The sequence below is a fragment of the Alexandromys fortis genome, unplaced genomic scaffold (assembly GCF_014885135.2).
Source record: "Alexandromys fortis isolate MF-2015 unplaced genomic scaffold, M_Fortis_MF-2015_v1.1 scaffold_6, whole genome shotgun sequence".
Lineage (NCBI taxonomy): Eukaryota > Metazoa > Chordata > Mammalia > Rodentia > Cricetidae > Alexandromys > Alexandromys fortis.
This window is the reverse complement of record NW_026067902.1, coordinates 12,046,671-12,070,386: the sequence shown is the minus strand read 5'-3', so window position 1 is coordinate 12,070,386 and position 23,716 is coordinate 12,046,671. Positions and strand designations below refer to the sequence as shown.

At 47.9% G+C, this 23,716-nt stretch overlaps 3 protein-coding genes across 5 annotated transcripts in view; 2 read left to right on the top strand and 1 right to left on the bottom strand.

Moving 5' to 3' along the window:
* Snrnp200 (small nuclear ribonucleoprotein U5 subunit 200) overlaps positions 1-1,379 on the top strand; it is a 30,303-nt gene extending 28,924 nt beyond the window's left edge. The window contains exons 44-45 of the mRNA XM_050131535.1: positions 754-846; positions 947-1,379. Coding sequence (XP_049987492.1) covers positions 754-846; positions 947-1,090 — 237 coding nt within the window. The 3' untranslated portion in view covers positions 1,091-1,379. The remainder of the gene's footprint in view (positions 1-753; positions 847-946) is intronic.
* Positions 1,380-2,252: 873 nt separating this feature from the next.
* On the bottom strand, positions 2,253-8,929 carry Ciao1 (cytosolic iron-sulfur assembly component 1). The gene is made up of 7 exons (XM_050131698.1): positions 8,635-8,929; positions 8,174-8,322; positions 7,799-7,910; positions 7,617-7,705; positions 7,243-7,444; positions 6,243-6,330; positions 2,253-4,240 (listed from the first exon to the last, which is right to left on the bottom strand). Exons 1-7 carry the CDS (start codon positions 8,771-8,773, stop codon positions 4,000-4,002), a joined length of 1,020 nt encoding a protein of 339 aa, XP_049987655.1. The 5' UTR covers positions 8,774-8,929; the 3' UTR covers positions 2,253-3,999.
* Positions 8,930-9,097: 168 nt separating this feature from the next.
* Tmem127 (transmembrane protein 127) lies at positions 9,098-22,392 on the top strand. 3 transcript variants are annotated; one of them, XM_050131748.1, is made up of 4 exons: positions 9,101-9,235; positions 9,613-9,930; positions 17,738-17,902; positions 18,680-22,392. In XM_050131748.1, exons 2-4 carry the CDS (start codon positions 9,687-9,689, stop codon positions 18,985-18,987), a joined length of 717 nt encoding a protein of 238 aa, XP_049987705.1. In that variant the 5' UTR covers positions 9,101-9,235; positions 9,613-9,686; the 3' UTR covers positions 18,988-22,392. The 3 variants fall into 3 exon arrangements, with proteins under 3 accessions (XP_049987715.1, XP_049987705.1, XP_049987695.1); XM_050131738.1 differs by having other exon boundaries at positions 9,108-9,235; positions 9,580-9,930; XM_050131758.1 differs by lacking the exon at positions 9,613-9,930 and having other exon boundaries at positions 9,098-9,235.
* Positions 22,393-23,716: the final 1,324 nt, after the last annotated feature.

The following is a 23,716-nucleotide window of genomic DNA, read 5'->3' as shown; positions in this document are numbered from 1 at the left end:
CACTTAGGTTCTAGTTGCATATTTGTTTGTTTTTGTTTTTTGAGACAGTGTTTCTTTGTGTAACAGTCCTGGCTATCCTGGAACTCACTTTGTAGACCAGGCTGGCCTCAAACTCACTGAGATCTATCCACCTGCCCAGCTGCATATTTGTTTTTCAATCAATAGAAAGGAAATTTCATCTTCTTATATGAGATAATTGAAGATTGGGCACAGATGCTAGATGCTTGTGTGTCTATAAGCAAGTTATTCAAATTTCTAAGGAAATTGGCCACTGAAGCACACGGGCTCTACTGTGGCCAACAGAGAGGGCGTCTCCAGAGACAAGATGCCAGAAGAGGCTCCATGGGCTTGCTTTTTATTCTCTTTGTTGCTGACTCATCTCCACATTAAGATTGTTCAGTTAGCTTGCCTTGCATCTAACTTTCTTAAGAACTTGAAGCTTCTATGCTCCAAGGCTAAATATCTAAAAATGCATTTTAGATTCAGTGACAAGCATTAAATAAAAAAGGTGCCTTGGGTTATAGAAATGAGATAAAATGGAACAATTAGTCTATCTACTTATTTGAAGACTAAGTCCTTAGGGGATACCTTTAGAGTGCTTAAAAACTCTTTTAAGTCTATCAAGTTGTGTTTCAGGAAGCAATTGTGGAGAGCTTTAATTTGACTTCTGTCACTCTATTTCATAATCAGTCTCATAGTTGCTTGTAATCATCAAGTTTTCTATGCTCAAGTTCTTGGTTTTGGTCCCTGTAGAAACGTGAAGAGGGCTGGTGGGTTGTGATTGGAGATGCCAAGTCCAACAGCCTCATCTCCATCAAGAGGCTCACTCTGCAGCAGAAAGCAAAGGTCAGTGTGCACTTAATCCCGCATCTATTCCTTGGGGTTTGACAGACGGATTGCCTCCTCCCTGGTCCCCACTAACTCAATTTCTTCCTGTTCTCTTTAGGTGAAGCTAGACTTTGTGGCCCCAGCCACAGGTGGCCACAACTACACCCTGTACTTCATGAGTGATGCTTACATGGGATGTGACCAGGAGTATAAATTCAGTGTGGATGTGAAAGAAGCTGAGACAGACAGTGATTCAGATTGAGTCTGGGGTATTCTCACGTATAAGGACATTGAACCTGGAAACAGGAAAGTGGAAGTTCAGGAGGGAACTGGTTTTGGAGACCAGGTCTGTCAGCCTGAGGTCTGACCATTCAGGCTGCTGCTGTTCCCAGTCTACATCCAGTTACTTTCCCACTTTGGACAGAGCAGTTCAAGCTCTGGGTCCAGTGTTTTCAAATGTCATGTCAAGCATAAACTGTACAATAGTTGGTGGCATTCTTTTTATAGTTCCTTGAGTCAGACATTCTAATAAATAATTTGGAGAAACTGTATGTCCTTAACAGTGATACTAAATTTTCTTCAACCAAAGGTCCTGGTTAGAAAAACCCTCATTTTAGCTAGCACCAAATCTTCCTATTGAGTATGTGGAAGACAAACTTGCCCTGTACCGAGGGACAAAACAATGGCAGACAGCTATTGTTCGGTCGTGTGAATGACCTCAGCCTCCTTTTTGCTGAACAGTGGCAAACTTAGTGACATGGGAATAGGAACTGATTCCATCTTGGGCAACAGGTAGGGCCTCTCATGATCTATGTTCTGAAAGTCTTCCTTCGCAGGAGGCAACCCTAGGGGTGGTTAAGATGCACCAGTAGGGCTGGGCAGTGGTGATGCACAGGTTTGATCCCAGCCCTTGGGAGGAAAAGGCTGGCAGACCTCTGAGAGTTTGAGGCTACCCTGGTCTGCAGGACAGCCAAAGCTACACAGGGAAACTCTCTCAAAAATCAAAACAAGCCGGGCGATGGTGGCGCACGCCTTTAATCCCAGCACTCGGGAGGCAGAGGTAGGCAGATCTCTGTGAGTTCAAGACCAGCCTGGTCTACAGAGCTAGTTCCAGGACCGTCTCGAAAAACCAAAAAAAAAAAAAAAAAAAAAAAAAAAACAAAAACAAAAGATGCCCCAGGTAAGTATGACTCTAGTCTCCATAAAATGTCCTCTTTCCTCAGACCTACAGCTTCCAACGTTGGCTTTCTGTCTTGAAGAAATGTGAACAGTGCTGAAAGGGGATTCATTTTCCCTCAGGCCAGCAGTTTTCAAATGGTGGGCTCAAGGCCCCTTCCCCCTCAGAGAACTAGGAGCACAGCCTCGAAAGCTTTTATTATCTAGGTTATATTCATTGATGCTTAGTATATGAAAAATTAAGGCAGTCCGTTTCAAAATAACTTCATTAACATTTTAGGAAAAATAAATTCTGGGAAGAGCAGCATGATACAGTATTGCAATCACATTACATCTGGCTTAATGGAAGCCAGTTAGGATCTTTAGCCACTTCTGTGCTGTCTATAATGTGGTCGAGTTAATAGTCAGCTTCAGAGAAAAGAGAAGGGTTTTCACATAACCGTGGAAGTTTCTTAAAGGCAATCTAGGGTCTACAGCTGCACCCATGCATCTTGTACTATTAAACCCACCGCCCCATCTTAAGAGTCACTCTCTGAATGTAATATTCTCCAAATGACCACCTACATCAGTATATGGTTCACTTGGAGACTGACCCATGAAATTCCACAACTCTCCAGACACCCACAAAGTTCACTACTCAATTTCATCTTTCTTGTCTAAGAAGCTGGCTCCATTCCTACTGTGGGAACAAGACAGTGAAGACTGATGGCTATTTAACTGGTGCCACTGCTTGACCATATAGTGTTGACCCTTCAAGGGTCCTAAGACTCCCAGGGATCTGCTGATGACTGTAGCCACTACTGCTTTGAATACTGCTTCTGCTGTCTCTCAAAAGTTATATAAGGTCAAATTGTACAGTATCAAAAATTAAGTGAAGGCTCCAGCTTTGAAGACAATCCTCACCACTCTTTAAAAGGCTCATTAGGCTTGGTGGTGGTGGTGATACACACTTTTAATCCCAGCACTTGGGAGGCAGAAGCAGGCAGATCTTTGTGAGGCCAGCCTGTTCTGCAAAGTAACTTCCAAGACAGCTAGGTCTACACAGAGAAACCCTGTCTTAAACAACAGCAACACTCACTAAAACAAAACAAAAAAGGCCTTAAAAGGCTTTAGCCTGAAAAACACCAGATTGGCAGCACATACACAATCGTCTTTTACTTTTTTCCTTTTCTTTTTTTGAGACAGGCCTCTGTCATCCTGTCATTTTGTAGATCAGGTTGGTCTGCCTCCTGAGTAGTGGATTATAGGTATATGCCACCACACCCAGCCTGCTGTTTTTTAGAGGGCCACAAGCTATTGTCTTAATGTTTTCTGCCCCTCACTGAAAACCAGTTCTCTCAGGGGCTTTAGTTGCCACCACAGCATAATGTCTCGAGGCATACAAGGGTTTCTAAGGAAGAACAGTGGTGTTCTTTTACTCTGAACAAACTTTGAATGTCTTTTTGCTTTTTGAGAAAGGGTCTCGTATATCCCAGGCTAGCTTCAAACTTGCTGTGTAGCCAAAGATAACCTTGAGCTTCTGATCATTCTGTCTTTGCTAATTGAGTACTAGGAAGACGCCACAACTAGCTAGAATGTCTTAAATGCAAGAACTTCTCTAGAAATTGGGAAAGTGGGACCTACTTCAAATAGCGGAATTATAAATGATAAATGACCTTATTTACAAAACAGGAAGTGTGGCACAGGTGGATTATTTCTATAAAGCTCACAATTTCAGAAAGCTCTCAGACACATTCTTCCATGTACATACATCATGATTATAAATACTGGATTTACCCCAAAATGTTACCCCATGCCCTAAATCAAGCAAAAATTGTAGTACAACATACTTCTGTTCCATGGCTCTGTCCCATGGCTCCCTCACACCAATGAAGGGAAACAGTGAATGGTCCTGTGGCTTCTACACATCCAAACAAGGCATAAAGCTAAATGTAGATCAAGGATCCTTCAGGTCCTCTCGATGACTAGGAGAGTCTTGGCAAGTCACACTACAGTTCAGAGGCCTGCAGGTTGGTGATACTCCCAGAAGGCCACCTCCCCATCATCACTACAAGAGGCCAGGAGCCCTGGCTCCTTGGGATTCCAAGCCACACAGTTGACATCCTGGGAGTGCGCCTGGCGCATATGAGCTGTCAGAGAGAAGGTGGGCTGCTGTGGATCTGAGCCGGGATCCTCCTCAAACACTCGGATGGCATCATCTCCACAAGCTGTAGCCAGGGCCCCTGTCAGCTGACACCTGGGAGGAACATACACGTCAGTGGGAAAGGAGATGACTCCTGCCTCTCCAACCTGGCAAATCGGGAGACAGAGACGTGTTCCACAGTCCCGGGCCTAGTTTCTTCTCAAACCTCAGGTCTCAGCTAAGCGTCTCACAGAAAGAAAAGCTTTCTTTCCTAAGCCATCACACCAACAAAAGGCCTCCTAGTCCTCAGGTGTTGCCCATGTCACTGCATCCTTAACCTCCTCTTAACACTGACATTAACAAGTTTCACCATAATTTAGTCCTTTTTAAAGTCAAGAACTTACTTTAAGCATTGAAGATTCTCCCATTGCCCATCTCTGTATAAAACTTGAATCTGGAATGTTCAACTGCCTATTTATTTTAATAAGTTTTAAAAAAAGCAGCAAGGGGCTGGAGGTTAAGAGCACTGACTGCTCTTCCAGAGGTTCTGAGTTCAATTCCCAGCAACCACATGGTGCCCTCTTTTGGCCAGCAAGCATACAGACAAAACACTATACATAATAATAATAATACCCAACAACAAAAGTTCCAATTGTCTAGCAATGAATGTTTGAGATCTCCTCTAACCCCACCCCCAGACAGGTTTCTCTGTAACTGGCTGTCCAAGAGCTCTCTCTGTGAACCAGGCTGGCCTTGAACTCAAGAGATTCACTAGCCTCTACCTACCAACTGCTGGGATTACAAGTGTGCGCCATCACCCGACTAACATTTTTTAATGGTTGTAAGATTTATATGTATAGTTTTGCCTATATGTATGCCTATGTACCATGTTTGTATTAGTGCCCACTGAAGCCAAAAACGGTGTCAGATCCCTTGGAACTAGAGTTACAGACCATTGTGAGCTGCCATGTGGATGTTGGGAATTGAACCCAGGTCCTCTAGCAGAGTAGCCAGTTCTCTTAACTGCTGAGCCATATATCCAGCCCCAAATAAGTCTAAATTTTTTGTTGTTTTGATTGTTTTTTGTTTTTTGGTTTTTTTTTTTTTCCGAGACAGGGTTTCTTTGTGTAGCTTGGCTGTCCTAGAATTCTGTAGACCGGGCTGGCCTCAAACTCACAGAGGCAAATAAGTTTAATTTTAAGCCGTTAAGTACCTCCCCTCCAAAAAACCAACTCCTAGCTGGGCAGTGGTGGTATACACCTTTAATCCCAGCACTCGGGGAGGCAGAGGCAGAAGGATCTTGTGAGTTATAGGCCAGCCTGGTCTACAGAGTGAGTTCTAGGACAGCCAGGGTTACACAGAGAAACCCTGTTTTGAAAAACCAAAAACAACAACAAAATCCCATTTCCTTAGCTAAAAGTAAATTTTAGCTTCTGCACAAAACAATGCCATAAATGCCTTGGGGGAGAGGGGCTAATTCTCCATGAAGTCAAAATACTCAGGTCCAATTTCATGGGACAGACATTCCCCAGACATTTGATATAAATAAAGCTTAGATATGTAACAGATTTTTTCATTGGTTTGGAATTATTTCTAAGATCCAAGACTCAGGTCGAGAGCCTCCAAACTCCACCCTTCTAAGAATGGAGCAGCTTTTCTGGTCTCTGTAAGAGTCTGTTACTGAGCCGAGCAGTGGTGGCACATGCTTTTAATCCCAGCACTGGGATCTCTGCAAGTTCGAGGCCAGCCTGGTCTACAAAAGCTAGTTCCAGGACAGGCTCCAAAAGCTGCAGAGAAACCCTGTCTTGAAAAACAAAAACAAACAACAAAAGTCAATTACTAAACCACACAGTTCACACACAGTTCATAGTTACAAATGTACATATTCCACCATCTCAGGATTGCCCAATGCTATGTAAATCCTAAGGGGTGGTGCTGCCCTCGAAGCCTGGGATCTTATCCCAGAAACAGTCTTAGGTAGAGTCATCTTCCTGCTCCTAGAAGCCTAGGCCAGCCAGTTATAAACCAGAACGGTAGGCCTAACTGAACAATGCGGAGCAGCACAGGTCATTCCGTTTCTAAAATCCCTGCTTTAGGAATGGGATTGAGGTCTTACCAAGCAACGTCGTAGATGGTCCTGGTGTGGAAGCCTGACAAAGTGCAGATACACTTCCAGCTGGGGTCAGAGCCACTGCATGCCACCCCTGTGAGACACAATTTTCTTAAGCCCAAGGCATTCTGTGTCCTGATAACCTCTACCATTGCAAAGGAGAACCTAATGTGCCCTTCCTCATCCCATTGCCAATCGATGAGTCCTTGTTCCAACCCTCCTTATCTGCCTTACACACTGGTGCCACCCAAGAATTCTGAGAAGGAAGCACCCCTATTCTACTGCAGGCTGTATCTAACAAGTTAATCTGCCGTTTAAGGGCACCCACTAGCCAACCCAACCAATTTCACTCTTTCTAACCCTCTGCCTTGCCTCAAGGAATCCCATTCTTCACAGCCAACTCATGCTGCTGGGTTTTCTTTTCTTTCTGTTTTTTTTTTTTTTTTTGAGTCAGGGTCTCATGAGCTCTGGCTGGGCTGTTCTGGAACTCACTACGTAGACTAGGTTGGCCTTGAACTCAGGTTCCCAGCTTCTGCCTCCAGAGTACTGGGATTAAAGGTGTGTGTCACCACTGCTTGGCAACTTTTTTTTTTTTTTGAGGGGGGGTGTTGCTGGTAGGCTTTCAACTGGGAGTCTTTTGCTTTTCAAGACAGGGTTTCTCTGTGTATCTGTGGTGGTCCTGGAACTCACTCTGTAGATCAGGCTGGCTTCGAACTCACAGAGATCTCCCTGCTTCTGCCTCCCGAGGGTTGGATTAAAGGTTTGTGCCATCACTGCTCTGCTCAACTGGGCATCCTACGTTACATTCTCCTGCTACAAATTCTACATGCCCTCTTCAAATCTTGTTGGAAGGCTTTGTTCCACAAAGCTATCCCTAGTTCTTTTGGTGCTTCTCCGGAGACCTCCTACAAAACATTGAATCCAATTTGTGATTCCTGGCAGACTATATCTTGGCAGACTACAAAACTCTAAGGAAAGGAGTCTCCTTTGACTCCTGGACCCTCACCTTGTTCATTGCCTGGTAGATATTGGCGCCAAATGCGCACAGTACGGTCATCACTGCAAGATGCCAGCCGCTGGCCACTGGGGTCGAAGGCCAAGCTCCATACAGTGGACTCATGACCTTCAAGGGTGGCACAGCAAACCCAGTCATCTCCTTCTTCCCGGTACAACTTCACTGTGTCGTCGTAGCTGGCGGACGCTAAAAGCTGAAAGTGAGAAAGGAGAGCCAGCATTTGTTTGTATGGCTCTAACATGAAACCCTGCTAGGACAGGACAGTTCCAGAGATCCCTGTAAGAGTGAGGGTGATGTTGACGAGTGCCGGCAGGCTGGGCACCAGCCTCCACATCACAGCCTTTCCCGCCTCGCCTGACTCTTACCTCCTGGCTCGGGTGCCAAACCACGTGTTTGACGTCCTGTGTGTGAGAGTTGAGGACACTGACACACTCATACTCATCCTCTTCGTCAACTGTGGGAGAAAAAAGAACCTAAGAGCTGACCCTGCCCGGAACAAAGCTGAAAGGCAGGGTTTTCCACTGTACCCAGAGGCACCTGGACTGACCTTCCCAGACCCACACACTCTTATCTCTGCTGCAGGTAGCCAAGAGGTTGCCAGACGGCGCCCAAGCCACTGACTTGACCTCATTTTCGTGACCCTCGAGAGTGGTTACACACTGCAAAGGGAAAAAGATTGTGAATTAATGGCAGCTAACGGTCTTAGGCCCTAGTAAAACATCCAAGATCACAATTTTGGAGACAGCCCAGGATGACCTTGGACTTTTGGGAATCCTCTTGCTTCAGTGTCCCAAACGCTGGGATTAGTGTCATGAACTCCCACATCCAGCTACTATTTCAACAGTATAAGCATTAAGTAAAGGCTGTACTCAAACGGTCCAGGGTGGCCCAGTCTTGGTGTGCAAACATCCAGCCTGGTTACCTCAAAGTCATCCTGGTTCTTCTTCCAGATACAAGTGACAGCATCAAAGCTGGCAGAGGCCAGGTAGTTTCCACAGGGGGACCATGCCACTTTCCGAACAGTGCGCTGGTGGCCTTCAGAAAGGACAGACTTGCAAACCCAGCTGTCACCTACAGGCAGAGAACAGGCTAGGCTCTGGAGCACCATCAACGCCATTCGGTAACTGGTAGTGAAGGTGAAGGAAGCTCTGTTGAGGGGGCAAACTCATGCACCATTACAGCGATGCAAGCGACTACTTCCTTAAAAGCGTCAAATTGAGTTCCAGACTACTTTTCTCATTTTTCTTCCTCAGCAAATACCCCAGTTGCCGCAACAATCCCCCAGACTAACTGTTGACGTTTGCACACTCCTTCCCCCGACAAACCCTTTTCAGAATAACGTCTCCCGCGGCACCAGGGTCACAAAGCCAAACCAGGCCTTACCCTCGGTGCCCCAGATGCGGATTTTACGGTCGCCGCCGCACGAGGCCAGCAGGGTCCCCGTGGGGTTCCAGGCCAGAAACCAGCAGCGGGAGTCCGGGTGTGCCTGGACACGGCTCCGCAGCACCAGCGAATCCTTCATGACGGAGGCCTCAGGGTGAGAAGAAGGACACCGAAAGCAATGTGCAGAACGCGGTGGCCACTGTGGGACCCTGAGGCCGCCAGGGCCCCAGTTCCTGCCAGAGGTGTCGCCCTGGGAACTGAAGCACCCGCTGCTGAGGTCGCGCGGCCTTCTGGGACTTGTAGTCACTTCCTTTCCCCCTCCACAACAGGACTGTCCCGAACTACCAGTCCCCTGATGCCTCGTGCGAGAACAGTCGGCGCGCGCGCACACAGTGACGCGCCAAGAGGGCAGAGCCGTGAGCCGGAGGAGGAGAAGGAGGAGGAGGAGGGGGTGGGGTGGGGTTGGAGGAAGCCGGAAGTGCATCAGCCTGGGTCCGTCTGGGCGTTGCGGGATTGGGGCCTGGGATCGCTTGGCCCGGGCAGCTGAGAAGCCCGTGACCGGGCGGAGCGGCGCCATCCCGGCCCTGAGATCTACTGATCGGTGAGGAGCAGGGACTAGCGTAGGGAGGGTAACTGTGGTTTAGGTCGCACCTTAAAGTGCGGGTTCCGGATCCCGGCGGCCCCTCAGCAACCCTCTGTCCATTAATGCCGGTCTAAGTCTCCTCCTCCCCCTGCGCCAGTAGCTGACCCCAGTACCTGCGCCTGTTCATCTTGGCATGTCCACGGCCCACTTAGTCCCTTGCCCTCTCGGAGTCCTGGTCCAGCACCCTTCATCCAGAGCCCTCGGTCCCCGCCCCCCGAATTCCCGCAGTCCTTCGGTCTGTTCTCAGCCCTGGGTCCCACCCCGCAGTCTCTGGTGCGGGCCCTGACACCCCCCCGGGCCAGCTGCCCATTGCATTGCTCTCCACCCGGGTACAGACAGGCTCTGCGCGCCCCGCTGAGGTCGGCGGCCATCAGCAGCGACTGCAGAGCTACAGCGGGCGGCCCCGGGCATGTATGCCCCTGGAGGCGCAGGGCTGCCGGGAGGGCGCCGGCGGAGGAGTCCGGGAAGCAGCGCTCTGCCCAAGCAGCCAGAGCGGAGCCTGGCTTCGGCCCTGCCTGGCGCCCTGTCCATCACGGCGCTGTGCACTGCCCTGGCGGAGCCCGCTTGGTTGCACATCCACGGAGGCACCTGTTCCCGCCAGGAGCTGGGGGTCTCGGACGTGCTGGGCTACGTGCACCCGGATCTGCTGAAAGGTGAGGGCACTGAGCTTCTGCTCTCCCGGCTTGAGGGGTGGTCAGAACGGATATGGGACTGGCTGAAGCACAGATAACCCGAGGCAGTCATTTGTTAAAGGCAACAGCCTGGTTCTTGGTATTCACGCCCACCAGGTGGCTCTGTTTGGGGGTCTAGCCCCTCATCAATTCTGATTTTATTCAGCCAAGCACCTAGGTAGTCCTCACCCTCATGCTGGTCCAGAATGCTGCTGTTTTAGGTTTTTGCCAGAGGAAGGGCCCTTATAGGTAGAAGAAATAGGGTCTTAGGTATCACAATTAGCCACCCCCTTCTAACAGACCCTTGAGATGCAGAAAAGTTGTTTTGGGGTAGCTTGATTGATGGAGAAAAGAGAACTGTGAATATGACTAATTGTAAGAGATATTTTAGTATTCTGTGATAATTGGACTTATCGAAGAGGGTGCTTGTGGCCTCCCAGGGCATCAGCCGTCAGTTCCATCGTCACACTCAACAGCTGAGATTTGGCTTTCCATGCCCTTACAGGTATGCCTGCCTGGCTGAGATGGTTGCTTTATTCATCTTTAGTTCTGGTTCATTCCTGTTAGATGTGTGCAAAGTGTCCCATGAGGGCTCAAGCCCTGGAATCTGATGAAAGGGCAGCGTCCCCCTCTAAATTGGAATAAAAACACTACTGTAGCTGAGAATGAAAAGCCTTATCCCGTCACCTAGTGTTGTCTTTCTTGGTGAGTTCTCTTAACAGTTCCCTTCTCTTTGCACATTCAAGGCTTTAGAATGATTTTTTTTTTAATTTAATAGAGAACATGGTGGAGGCTTCTGGTTTGAGACTTCTTTTTTCACCCTCTTGCTGAGTTTGTCTTAAAGAAGACCAAGGTTATGCACTGGATGGAGGCCTTTTTCTCAGCACCTGATGACACAAGGCTGTGGAGTTTGAATCTGGCTGCTTTCCCATTTCTTGCACTCACCTGCATTCAGGCCTTTTTGCATTTGATGCCATGATGTTTCTGTTTCAGGAGCTGACTGTTTCACACACAGACTGGGAAAGAGTTTATGATGATTGTCCTTTGTAGGTCATCCCTGGAGTGGGAGGGTCATAACGTTCAGATGGCGTGGAGAGAGGTAGTCTGATCTTACATCCTTGTTTCCGAGATCGAGGAAGAAAAGCGAAGCGAGCTCCCGAGGCTAGCCCTGCTGGTCACTGATACTGCTTCCCAACTGTTGATGCTAGAATAAAATGGTGCTGTCTCCTTAATTATGTTTATCCCTTGCTTTACTTCGGCTGTTGTAAAGAAGGCTCTCAAGACACCCTGCCTTGGTGTACGTTCCTGTCGAAGGCGTGTTAAAATAAAAATCAGTTCTTGGTTCAAGTTTTTGTTTGTTCACAGATGCATTTGCCCTCTGTAAGAAATTATTCAGACCAGTTTTCTCCTTTTCAAATATGTTGTCTTAACCTTTACATTGCATTTGCTGTGTGTTAGATTTCTCAGCCCATGCATGGTTTGCCTGCGCTGCTCACCTCCTTGGCCATCGTAAGCCAGGATCACTTAGCTTTTGTCTATAAATAGAAGCATTGGCATTAGGGCCTTGTGAGCCACTGCAGAAGGCAAGGAATCTGGTCTCTTGTAGCTTCTCTTCTGCTGCTCTCTACCTGAGTGTTTTGTGTGCCTCGTGGACCTTCAGGCATATGGTGTCCTTTGTGACTGCTGATTTCTGGTCTACCAAATATCTACCCTGGAGTCCTGGAGGGAGTAGAACTGTGCTGGGCAGATATGGTGCTTATAGATGCTTGCAGAGGGAAACACCCCTGCTGGGTCTCTGCAGGTAACAGAGTGAGGTGGGTCAGAGGGCTCCAAAGCAAACCTGTGTACCAGGCATGGAGCTAAGCACACTTCACATTTCCTTAATTTGACCCTTATTTACAAAGGCCCCAGCTCAGGGAGAGCAGGTAATGTACTAAGAGACACAGCCAATCCAAGTTGCGACTCTGAAGTCCACGCTCTTCTTACCACCACCCCCTTAGTGCACTGAGTTCCTTTTTCTTTCTGTTAGAGCTATATGAAACTTACCATTTGCTCTTCTGATTGAGTGGGGGTTTGTTGTTGTTGTATTTTGCCAGTGAAAGAAAGCTTTTATTAGGCATGAGGAAATGCACACACACACAACAAGGCACACACCAAAAAAAGACCTTTTGCAAAGCAGAAGGGAGATTCGGGAAGCCGAAGCCTCTCTTGTATTTTTATCACAAGCCCAGCCAGAGCTGTGCTTTTTAGTGCCCGAACTATCTCTCAAGTTTCAGCTCAGCTTGGTGAACCTGAGGCAAAGCCATTCACCCTTGCTGTGTGACCATATGCGTGAAGGCTTTAGCAAATGCCAGCTCAACAGATTCTGTTCTGAATCCTCTCACGTAGCTTCTCTGGGCTTAGGTCCAGAGAAGGCTTAGAAATGCCTAGACTTTTAGGCCTGAATGGCCTTTGCCTCTCTAATGTGGCCAGCAAGGGCAGCTCCGCCACCAGCTTCAGGAAGCAGTTTTGGAGAATGAGTAAGTTGGGATTTGATGTCAGGTGACTCAAGATTGACAAGTTACTGAAGGACAAAGGATGGAGGGCCTGTGCACCTGTTGGGTGGTGACAGATTCTGATGTCATCACCAGGCCCTTGGGGGACTGCTCTTGGGTGGCTTGCCTGGCACCATTGACATCTGTAAGATGACCCATCTGGACATTAGTGTGCCCTGTTGGTGGTCTGTGCCAGATCTGGCTGACAGCGAAGTGTTCCAGTGAGGGATGCCGCGCTGAGGAGAAGGTGCTCAGAGAGATGGGGCAGTGAGGAGTCCTCCAGCCCACAGGATCCTTAGTGAGGAAGGAGGAAAGGAAGAATAGCAGGAAGCTGGTCTGAAACCACTTTAGCTTTTCTGCCATCAGTCCACATAGGTCAAGAGGGGGTCAACCACAGACACGGACAGGTAGATGGGAAGAGCCAGAGCATTCAAAACAAATCCAGTCCTGTGACTCACCAGTGACCTTGGTCAAAGTCAGTTCCTTAGGATCTGATTACAGAGCAGCTGCCTGCTTCCCTGATGACTGGAAGGGACAGTCAAGCAGTGTTTACCAAAATAAACAGGGCAGAATACAACTGCTGTCTATCTGGAATGGAGTGTTGAAAACCACTGGCTCAAATTTTAAGTCAAGACCCTGTCCCACGGGCTGGAGAGATGGCTCAGCGGTTAAGAGCACTGACTGCTCTTCCCGAGGACCCGGGTTCAATTCCCAGCACCCACATGGCAGCTCACAACTGTCTGAAAATCCAGTTCTAGGGGATCTGACACCTTCACACCAATGCACATAAAATAAAGTTAAATAAATTAAAAAAAAAAGGCCCTGTCCCACATGGCATTTCTCTCCCACAGTAAGTCACTCATACCTACCTAGTCTTTGGGGCTTTAGTGTCTCTGGAAGGCCCCTAGGGGAAAGGAGGAGTGTTATTTGTTCTCCCTAAATACCACACTGGTATTTAGGAAAGGAAGTCAGGAGAAGGCTTGATCAGGGATGCTCTTGATCAGAGCTGTCTTTCTGTCTTACCTCATGCTAAGACACTGTACCCCTATTTCTCTCTGGCAGTGTTAGCCCCACCCAAAGGGAAGTTCATGTTTGGCTTTCCCCTTAAGCTAGTTGTGACCCTTTTGTGGGTCCACCGACCCTTTCACAGGGGTCACCTAAGACCATTGGAAAACCAGATATTTACATTTCATTTCTTAACTGTAGCAAAATTACAGTTATGAAGCAGCAATGAAAATAATTTTATGGTTGGGGTCATCACAACATGAGGGACTTTTAAAGGGCAGCAGCAGCATTAGGAAGGGGGAAAACCATGGCCTTAAGCACTGTAGCCTTGGAGTAGAGGAGGGCAGTTGGAACAAAACATGCTTGAATTTGGTGTCAGAAGCCCTTCCTGTCCTCCATGCAGAGCCACCCTACTCAGTCTGCCTGAACACGTTCCCTCCTAGCACCTGTCTGTGGGGGAGGCAGGGCCTTTGAGACAGGCCGTCTACTGACTTGCTGAAGATTGACTGTGGCCTGTGGTAGACCTAGTGTTTGACTAGGTATAGAGTTTTTCTGTGTTTTAACTCCTGACCAGAAATGTGCTCAGATGCCCTCTGTGCTGTAGGGGTTTAAACACCATATGAAGCCAGTTTTGCCTGACGTCCCTGTGTGAGCACTGCTCATCACTAGTGATCCACACCTTTCTGCCTTTTTGTTGTTGTTACTGCTGATGGAATTTGAGTCCTCAAGCTGCTGTTTTCATGACTCAGCAGCTGCTGTCTTGGATAGCGTTCATGCTAGTTCATCTGACCCTTCTTCTCAGTACACCTCCTTAGAGTTTGATTGATTATCTCCATCAAGGAAATAATAAAAGCCGCCAGTGGGTGCTTAGCGGTTTCCAAGTAGCACAGTGCAGTGTCTGGGGGTCATTGTGTGATCCAGAGGAAGTCATTTAACCTTTCGGAGCCTCTGACTTCTCATTTGAGCTGTGTGATGCAGTGTCTGGGGGTCACTGTGTGACCTGGAGGAGGTCACTTAATCTTCTGGAGCTTCTGACTCCTCATTTGAGCTGTGTGATGAGTTCCAGGGTGGCAGTCAAACTTGGCAAAGATAATGCTTGCCGCATTTGTGTGCAAGCATAGGCTCCTGTACCTTCAGCCATGCTTGCCTCTAGAGAAAGGTGGGGGAAGGTTATCATGTGCATATCTTGTTTATTAAAATAAAAGTATTTTAAAATGTAAAGCACATAGGCGTGGACATATCAGGCGCATGTTTAATATGTTCACCCATCATCAGAAGAAACAAAACCCATGTCTTTGAAGCTTCTCGTGTCTCCTTCTTCACACAGAGTGCCTGGCTGCACAGAGTAATGCAGGTGAGCTGCTGCAATGTGGCCTGTGATGTCACCCCTTACACCCTGTCTCAGGCAGGCACTCTTGGTAGCATTGGAACACTGAATCCTGCCCCAGCATTCCCACATGCCATGCAGACCCCAAAAATAATTGATTCAGTTTTCGGTAATGTTCACATCAGAGCCAGGTGTCAGCCCTTGCTCCCTCAAACTTTTCTTCCTAGGCCCCTTTAGAATCTTTATTCTGTTTGGAGTAGGCAGTGCCGGAAGCAATGAGGGCAGATGCTAGCTTCTGGCAGAGCAGAACTCATGGACAGGCAAAGTCCATGGCAGTAGGAAATCACCCAAGCTGGATGCTTGGGCCGTCTGCAGTTAAGATCATAACAGATAGCTCTGAAGGCAGCCAGATGGAGGCACCTGAGTCTTGTCTGGGCTCAGCCAGCTTCTACCTGGAGAATTTTGAGTCCTAGGCTGAGTACATATGTTAGTCACAAATGCTTAGCATCTCCCACTGCTCAAGATTCCATCATGGCCAGCATCTGCTGGATTGAATTTTTTGTTGTTGGCAGTGGGTCCACCACTTAGCTTCTTGGTTTTCCTCCATCTGTCTACCTTCCTCTGGTATCTAGTACTGGGGTTTTTGGGGGACTGGAGACTTGGACTACTTGTATGGGGATTTTCTGTGCTCCCAGACCCTTTAGGAGCCTGGTACATGGTTGCAGCAGCACTTCAGTGATCAGGATGTGTGCTAGAAAGTGAAGATTATCACCTTCAGATTCTGAATTTGACATCAAAATTCAAGAAAGGAGCCTGTAGCCTGTGAGTTTGACCAGCTCTATCCAGTTTTTCCTAAATCACTCAGTGACCTATGGCCTAAATGAAAGCACTTGGCAGTGACTGATGAAGAGGAGGAAGAGAAAGTGAAGACTTGTTTCCTTCTTTAAACTTTTTTTGTTTTCAAGACAGGGTTTCTTTCATGTAGCCCTGGCTGTCCTGGAACCTAGTTCAGGAGACAAGGTTAGCCTCGAACTCACAGAGAGCCTCCTACCTCTGTGCTCAGTGCTGAGATTAAAGTCTTTCTCTCTCTTTCTTTCTTTCTTTCTTTCTTTCTTTCTTTCTTTCTTTCTTTCTTTCTTTTTGGTTTTTCAAGACAGGGTTTCTCTGTAGCTTTGAGCCTGTCCTGGCACTAGCTCTTGTAGACCAGGCTAGCCCTGAACTCACAGAAATCCACCTGCCTCAGTGCTGGGATTAAAGGTGTATGCCACCACCCAGCTTCATTGATTTTTTTTTTTTTTTTTTTTTAAAGCCGGGTCTCACTATGTACTCCTGACTGGCCTGAGACTCACTATGTAGACTAGTCTCTAACTCAGAGAGCTCTGCCTCTGAGCAAGTCCTGGGATTAAAGGTGGGCACCAACACGACCTGCCTTTGGCTCCTTCTTTGATCAGCTTTTATTCCATTCTGTGCTTCAGGAAGCCGTCAAAGTTTCCATAACTTTCAAAGAGATCAACAGTATTGTTAATTGAAAATTTTTAAAGAAGCTATTTAATTCCTTGTTTGGTACATGCTTGTCACCCTGGGGACTCCTTGAATGTCGCCTCTCCTGTTTTAGCACTTCCTTTTGCTTGGTTTACTCCCCTATTTTGGTGGCATTTACATGCTGTCGTTTCTGAGCTTTCCAGGGCTCTCATGGTGCGACTTCTTAGCTTTCCCCGCTGCTTTGCATTTCAGCTATCTAGTCCTAATCGAAGTCTTCTCTCCTCCTTTTGAGGGTGTGATTGAGAGGGTGGTCTCAGGAAGCCCAGGCTGGCCTCAGGTTTACTAAGTAGCAGAAACTGGGCTTGGACTCTTGACCCTCATGGTAACACCTTCCAAGTGCTGGGATTACAAGGGTGAAGCACTGTTCAGCTCAGTGGCATATTTGCGTCATTGTTAGTCTTCATTACCGTCCATTTCCAGAACTTTTTCATGACCCCAAACTGAAAACTCAGAATCAACCCACACCTTGCCCTCCCTTTCTCCAGCTCCTGGCAGCCACCATCTCCTCTGTGTTCGTGATTCTGACTTCTTGGTGTCTCATGAGCAGAATCACAGTGTTTGGCCTCTGTATTTGATTTAACTTACTTCACTTAGTTCAGTGTCTCTAAGTTCCATGTCTGCTTTAGAATGAAAATGGAAGGAATGAGTGAGTAAGTGGAGAACGGGAATTAATTAACCTCTGTTCAGCTCAAGAGTCACTAGCCTTTCCCTGTTGGTGCAAAGGATCTTTAGCAAAATAGCCGAACATGCCAGCTTGATTGCCAGGATCTTAAAAAATGGTCTGAATCTAGGTCTGGTGTAATTATAATTCCCGGTACTCAGGAGGCTGAGGCAGAAGGATCATGAGTTTGAAGCTAGCATGGGCTACACATTAAGACTGTATTAAAAGCACAGTGAAAGGGAGAGAGGGAGGAAAGGGTGAGCACTGGGCATGGCACTCAGTTTGTAGAGTACCTAGCATACAGGATGCCCTGGTTTGTGCCATAAAATTATGTATGGTGGTTCATGCCTGTAATTCTAGCCCTCCAGAGGTGGAGGCAGGAAGGTCACAAGTTCATGGTCATTCTCCACCCCTGCTCAGCAAGGTTGAGGTCAGCCTGAGACGCATGAGACCCTGCCTCCAAAAGAAATAGAGAAGAAATATACAGTCACCCTAGAATAGTTTTGTTGGAAAAAAGACTTGAGGTGTATAGGTGACTTCTGTTTGCAGCATGGAAGTCCTCTCCTCTACCGAGCAGCTGGTGGCAGGAGCTCATACAGAGCCCCCAGGGCTTCTGGCTCCCAGGGACTAGGGGGGATTGAAACCAAGATCCTTTTAGGTACACTGCCTAAAACACTCGGGGTGTTTCTTGGGCATAAAGCTTCCATTCTCTCTCTACAGATTTCTGCATGAACCCCCAGACAGTGCTGCTCCTGAGGGTCATTGCTGCTTTCTGCTTCCTGGGCATCCTGTGTAGTCTCTCTGCATTCCTTCTGGACGTCTTTGGGCCCAAGCATCCAGCTCTGAAGATTACGCGTCGCTATGCCTTTGCTCACATCCTCACTGGTAAGGATCTACTCATGTGGGAGAGGATCCCCGGGGCATAGTGGTCCATGGGATTGCTTCTCTGTGATAAGCTCTAGCCTTTCAGGGCATGGGGTGCCTTAATGTTGGTTTCTGTCATTTGTGAATAATTTGCCTAGGACTAGAGGGAATGTTAGAATTCCACAGGAATCTCATGGCTCTCTAAAAATGACAATTGAAGTTCATAGAAATTCAGGGCTTGGTGTAAACATGGAAGGAGTTGGGCTGTCTTGCCTGACTTCTGTGTATGGTCAGTTTCTCCTACCAAGTCTACCTCCCTGCCAGGTTTGCCTTCTCCGCTTGTATGTATCTACTTTCCTCACCCAGGCCTGGGCTGGGGTGTCAATTTGGCTTTTGATAGTGATTGACTTCAGTTCAACTCAGTGGCTGAAAAAACTGCATGATCTTACCTGTCCTTCTCAGCACCCAGAAGTCTCCAGGAGCCTTATTATCTAATTGTAAATCCCTTTTCTTTTTCCCTTTTTTTTTGGATGGTATGGATGGTACTGGGGATTGAATCCAGGGCCTTGTGCATGTTGGGCAAGCTCCCTACCATTGAACAATAATCCTTCAAGTAGACCCTTCTAGTCAGGATGATTGGATAACTCCTCAGTTCCAAGCCAAGAATCTCATAGTCAAGGAAGTTCTTAGGACCTTGGGCCAGGCAAGTCCTCTGAAAACTGGGTGAGAGAGGCTGTGATTGATTGCTTATGCATCCTGACTACTGATCCCGTTCTGTGCTGTCCCTCTGTCTCCCAGTCCTACAGTGTGCTACTGTCATTGGCTTTTCCTACTGGGCTTCTGAGCTCATCCTGGCCCAGCAGCAGCAGCATAAGAAGTACCACGGCTCCCAAGTCTATGTCACCTTTGCTGTTAGCTTCTACCTGGTGGCAGGAGCTGGTGGAGCCTCAATCCTGGCTACTGCAGCCAACCTCCTGCGCCACTATCCAACAGAGGAAGAAGAGCAAGCACTGGAGCTCCTATCTGAGATGGAAGAGAATGACCCCTACCCAGCAGAGTATGAAGTCATCAACCAGTTCCAGCCACCTCCAGCCTACACACCCTAATGCCAGCCTGGGCTCTCTTCCTCAGCAGCCCTTCCCCCAGTGCCACAGCTCCTCTTACACCCAGAAGAGCCACTTCCCCCAGCAGGTCTCACCGGTAGGACCCTGACCATCTTCACCAAATCTTTCCCAGCCTTTAGGGTTGTCCATTTGTCCCTGCTCTGCAGAGCTGGGACTCTAATTTTATACAATGTACTCTTTCCCCTCCCAGAACCCTCTGCTCCTTTCCTATTCACTAGCTCCTTCTACCCAGGGATGGTCAGGCAAGTTTCCTCCCTCCGTGGGCCGTGGTTTTGGAACTGGGACTTTCCTTGGGTTGCTGCTGGTAGTGGACAGTCTCTGAGAGAGGTGCCAACAGGGCACAAAGGGAAGGGGACTGTGCCATGTAGGTTCACTTTGCCAGGCCCAGCATTTGTGCCACTTCTGTGTGTGGGCTGACTCATTCCTTCTAGAGTGCCCTAGACCCAGCTGTCCACTTTGTGGATCCTCTGCACTTTAGCCTCTGGGCCACTCCTCATGTGTGCTCTGGTTTTCTGGAGAGAAGGGATTGCTATTGCTCTCCTGCCCTGCCCTGGCTTCTTGTGGTTGGAGCCAGGCAAGGAAGCAGAACCAGGCAAGATACTGATCCTGTTGAGGACCCCAGTGAAGGGGACTGAGTGTCCCAGCCCCTTCGTCTTTTAATGTGAGTGGTTTTAAAAGGAAAAACAAAACAAAACAAAACAAAACCAAGCAATAGCAGCCATGCTCTCTAAAACATGGATATGGTTGTTGTTGTTCAGAAATGGAGCCCATCCCTTAGACTCTGCAATATTTTGGACCATAACTCTCTCTAAGCCTATAGTCACTTCTCCCAGTCTCTCCAATAGAATGCAGTCTTTGTGTCCTGACTTCTTCCAGGCAGCTGTGGCTCCCTGGGGCCTTTCTGTGGAATTAGGGCCACATGGCCCCCGCGGGGCTGAGAACTATGGCCTGGCTGGCTGGCCAGCGTGGTGCTCCTCAGAACTGTGGCACTGAGATGTAACCTGGCCTCAGTTCAGGCACAGGGGCCAAGCAGGGCAGGACCCTCCACTCTCCACAGTAGTACTCCACACAGAGGTGTATCAGGTTGGTGTCAGGACCCTGTCAGATGTGCAGGCCCGACTGTAGCCTTCAGAGTCAATGTGTCCCCTAGCCTGTGACTTGGGGCTACAGCTTGCTGCATGCCCCTCTCCCCTTCTGGAATGTATGCTGGTCTTGCGGTGTGCTACTGGGCTGTTACTCTAGCTATTCTATTTGCCTTGGGTCCAATTTTATTGTTTATTTGTCTATTTTGTTGTTTTGCCTGGAGACCTGGGGCATAAGGTAGGTGGGACTTGAGAGACCTGCAGCTTGCATCCAGATAGGCAAGCTGTTCTTGTTCATTGATGAGCTCCTTTGGAGTGAGAGTCTAGTGCTAGCTGAAAGGGAGGTGGATTACAATCTCCTCTCACCCGTAAGACAACAGACATTTTGAGCAAGAATGGAGACTGAATACAGTCACTGAACTGTGACTACAAGACTGTCACCTCCCCGTTCTTTGGCCAGAAGGAGTGGGGAATATGTGGACAAATGGCTGTGCAGATGAAGACCAAGTGTGCCCGTAAGAAAGCGTCTGCTTGGAGTTCCCTACTGCGATGCCAAAGTGTGCCCCAGTGTGACTCTCCCATTCTTCCAGGCCTTCTCTGAAGCAAGAAAGCTGCCAGGTGAGGCCTGAGCACAAAATCAAGGAGCTAAATTAAGACTACCTTTCTGTGAAGTCCTGAGCTCATCATTGGCAGGTTTCTGAAGTGTGTGGCCAGCTCTCTCCACTGTGACATCTGAGGGAGCAGGCCAGAAGACCAGGCACCAAACATGCATGCCAAAGTGAATGAGGACTCGCCCTGTGGACTGTTCCTTGTGATTTGGAATCCACTTTTTACTAGCTTCCCGTTCCTCTGGCCTTTCTTTCTCTTTCCCCTTCCATTCTGACACTATAGTTTATCATATAAATTTCTCTGGTTGTGTTTTTCTTTTCTAGGAAAAAAAATTAAAAGGCAAAACAAAACCTTGAAACTACAAATGAGAACACAAATGCCAGTGGCTGCCTGTCATTTTTGTCATAATTTTCCAGATGTTTATTCTGTTCCTCCCAGAGAAGTAGGAAACATTCAGCGATGAAGCTTGTAACGGAGCAAAGTTAGTAGGAGCTTGGCATTTTGATCCTTCAGAGCCTCCCAGTCCTGACACCTTTCACAGAGGAAGTTCCCAAAGCCCACAGCTAGAAACAGCAGGTGACTCTGCCCCAGATGTCTGCTACGAACCTTGAGCTGCCCTCTCTGCATGTCCTGATGAGCGGCAGAAGGGCTGTTTTCAGAGCTCTAGTGGTGCTTCCTGGGAAAAGTCTGAGAATACAAACGATTCCCGGAGCAAGATCTGCAGAGTTGCTCTTCCAGGCAGCTGATGGGTGAAGCCTTGATGGCTGCCCATGCTCTCCGTTCATTCATTCTCAACCCGTCTTGGGGCCCCAAGTGTATATTTGATGAAAGCATTTAGGGCTCTCTTTGGGAAGTAGTCCATTCCTAGCAGGATACATATCTTTCCTGGAAACTGATAATCTCATTTTGTGTCCAATAAGACATTTCCATGAGGGTCCATTAGATTATGCAAAAAACACTGAGCCCCATGAAAGAGGGTGTCTGACAGGATCTTGTCTCCAGGATTGTCTTCCCTTAGCTCAGGAGACAGATTCCCCCACCAGGACATAGTGAAGTGAATAGTCTCCTGGACACCTTGGGAAAGTCCTATGCTTGGAGATGGGAGGCTGGTTCTAACCGGAATAATTATCAACAGCTTTCTGAAAGGAGCAGGTAGAGCTGGGTTGGTATGGGAGAGCATTTGAAGGAACAGCCATTCCCTCTGAGGAACTGGCGTGCTGGCCAGGGTGTGGTGCAGAGTGAGATGGCGGAGGCCCATATGATGTTCCTCAAGCAGCAGGAAGCCACAGGAGGGTCTGAATATGCACTGCTGGTGGTGTGGAGGGCTGTGATGTTAAGTAAAGCACCAGAGAGTGTGGGGACTGGGGGAGGGGGGGCAGGTGGACATGTGTGAATTGGGAGAGAGCCCAGGAACTCCAACCCTGCCACAGTGCACTAGAAGATGGGATCAGCCTTGTAACTCAAGAGGGCTTCAGAGGAGAGGCTGTGTTGTGTGCAGGATGGCAAGGAGAAGTCTTCGGAATCACAAAGTGGCTGTTGTACCTAAAGGAAGGGCCGTTCTCTCCAGATAACCTCAGAATCCTCAGCTGGTTTCTTACTCAGAGGTGCCCATGCCCTGGGCCATGACAGTATGGAATATGAGTTTCTGTGGGGAGACAGAAAAGAACCAATAAACTTTATAGCCTTTGTTTTCAAATGGTCTCCATTCTTCCTGTGCCTTTCTGTGGGAGTGCCATTGTGACAGGGGTCAGGCAGAGATGACTCCATTTCGGATGGGTCTGTCTGAAAATATTTATTTATTATGTATACAATAATCTGTCCGCATGTAATTCTGCAGGCCAGAAGAGGGCACCAGACCTCATTACGGATGGTTGTGAGCCACCATTTGGTTGCCGGGAATTGAACTCAGGACCTTTGGAAGGGCAGGGAATGCTCTTAACCACTGAACCATCTCTCCAGCTCTGAGGCAGGAACTCTTTTTTTTTTTTCCCTTAGTGATTTATTTTCTGTGCGTTGGTGTTTTTGCCTGCGTGTGTGAGAGTGTCAGATCCTCTGGAACTGGAGTTATAGACAGTTGGGAGCTGCCATGTGGGATCTGGGAATTGAACCTGGATCCTCCAGAGAGCAGCCAGTGCTCCTAACCGTCTCTCCAGCTTCAAGGCACGAACTCTTGGGGGCAGTGGTTTGACAATTAAAGTGTCAGTTCCTCACCTGTGAGCTGTAGGGAACATGTTTGACTTAAGTACTGGGGGAGACAGCTCTTTCCTCAGAAGAGATTTGAACTGGCCATTCTGCCAAGGAGGAAATCCCAGGTCTGGAGAGGAGCCTTTTCCAAAGACACTGTAGAGGAGGTAGAGGCCTCCTCTGCCAACCAGGCATCTGAAGAGTTAGAGAATAAAACAGCTTTCAAAGAGGCAGGTTCCAGTCCACTGTTGACATGGGTCTTTCAGAGTGCACGGCCTGTTTGAAAGACCTTGTCCTGACTGTCACTAGAGGATGACAACTGGCTTCCTAAGAGAACATGGTGGTGAAGTGGCCCATGTATGCCATATGGTCACCTGTTCTACCACCTTCTTGGAGGTGACATCTCTAACTTGACTATTTGTGTTGGGGTTTTCTTTTGTACAGTCTTCAGGGTGGTGGGTGGACTTGTGTGTGAATGAGAAGGATGCCCCTTATTCTTCCTACAGTCTGTCCCCTTACAGCCTTACAGGATAGCAAAGAAATTTGCGTATGCATACATACTTATGTATACATACATATTTCTCTTTTGTTGATAGGCCCAAGTTCTAAATTCATTAGACCAAAAAGTTAGACTTTTTTTTTTTCTTTTGATGTTTTGAGACAGGGTTTCTCTGTGTAGCCCTGGCTGTTCTGGTACTAGCGCTATAGACCAGGTTGGCCTCAGACTCAGAGATCTGCCTGGCTCTAGCTCCTGAGTGCTAAGATTAAAAGCATGGACCACCACCCCCATCTTATTTTGGGGGGGGTCATACATTTTAGTTTATTATTATTTTTGA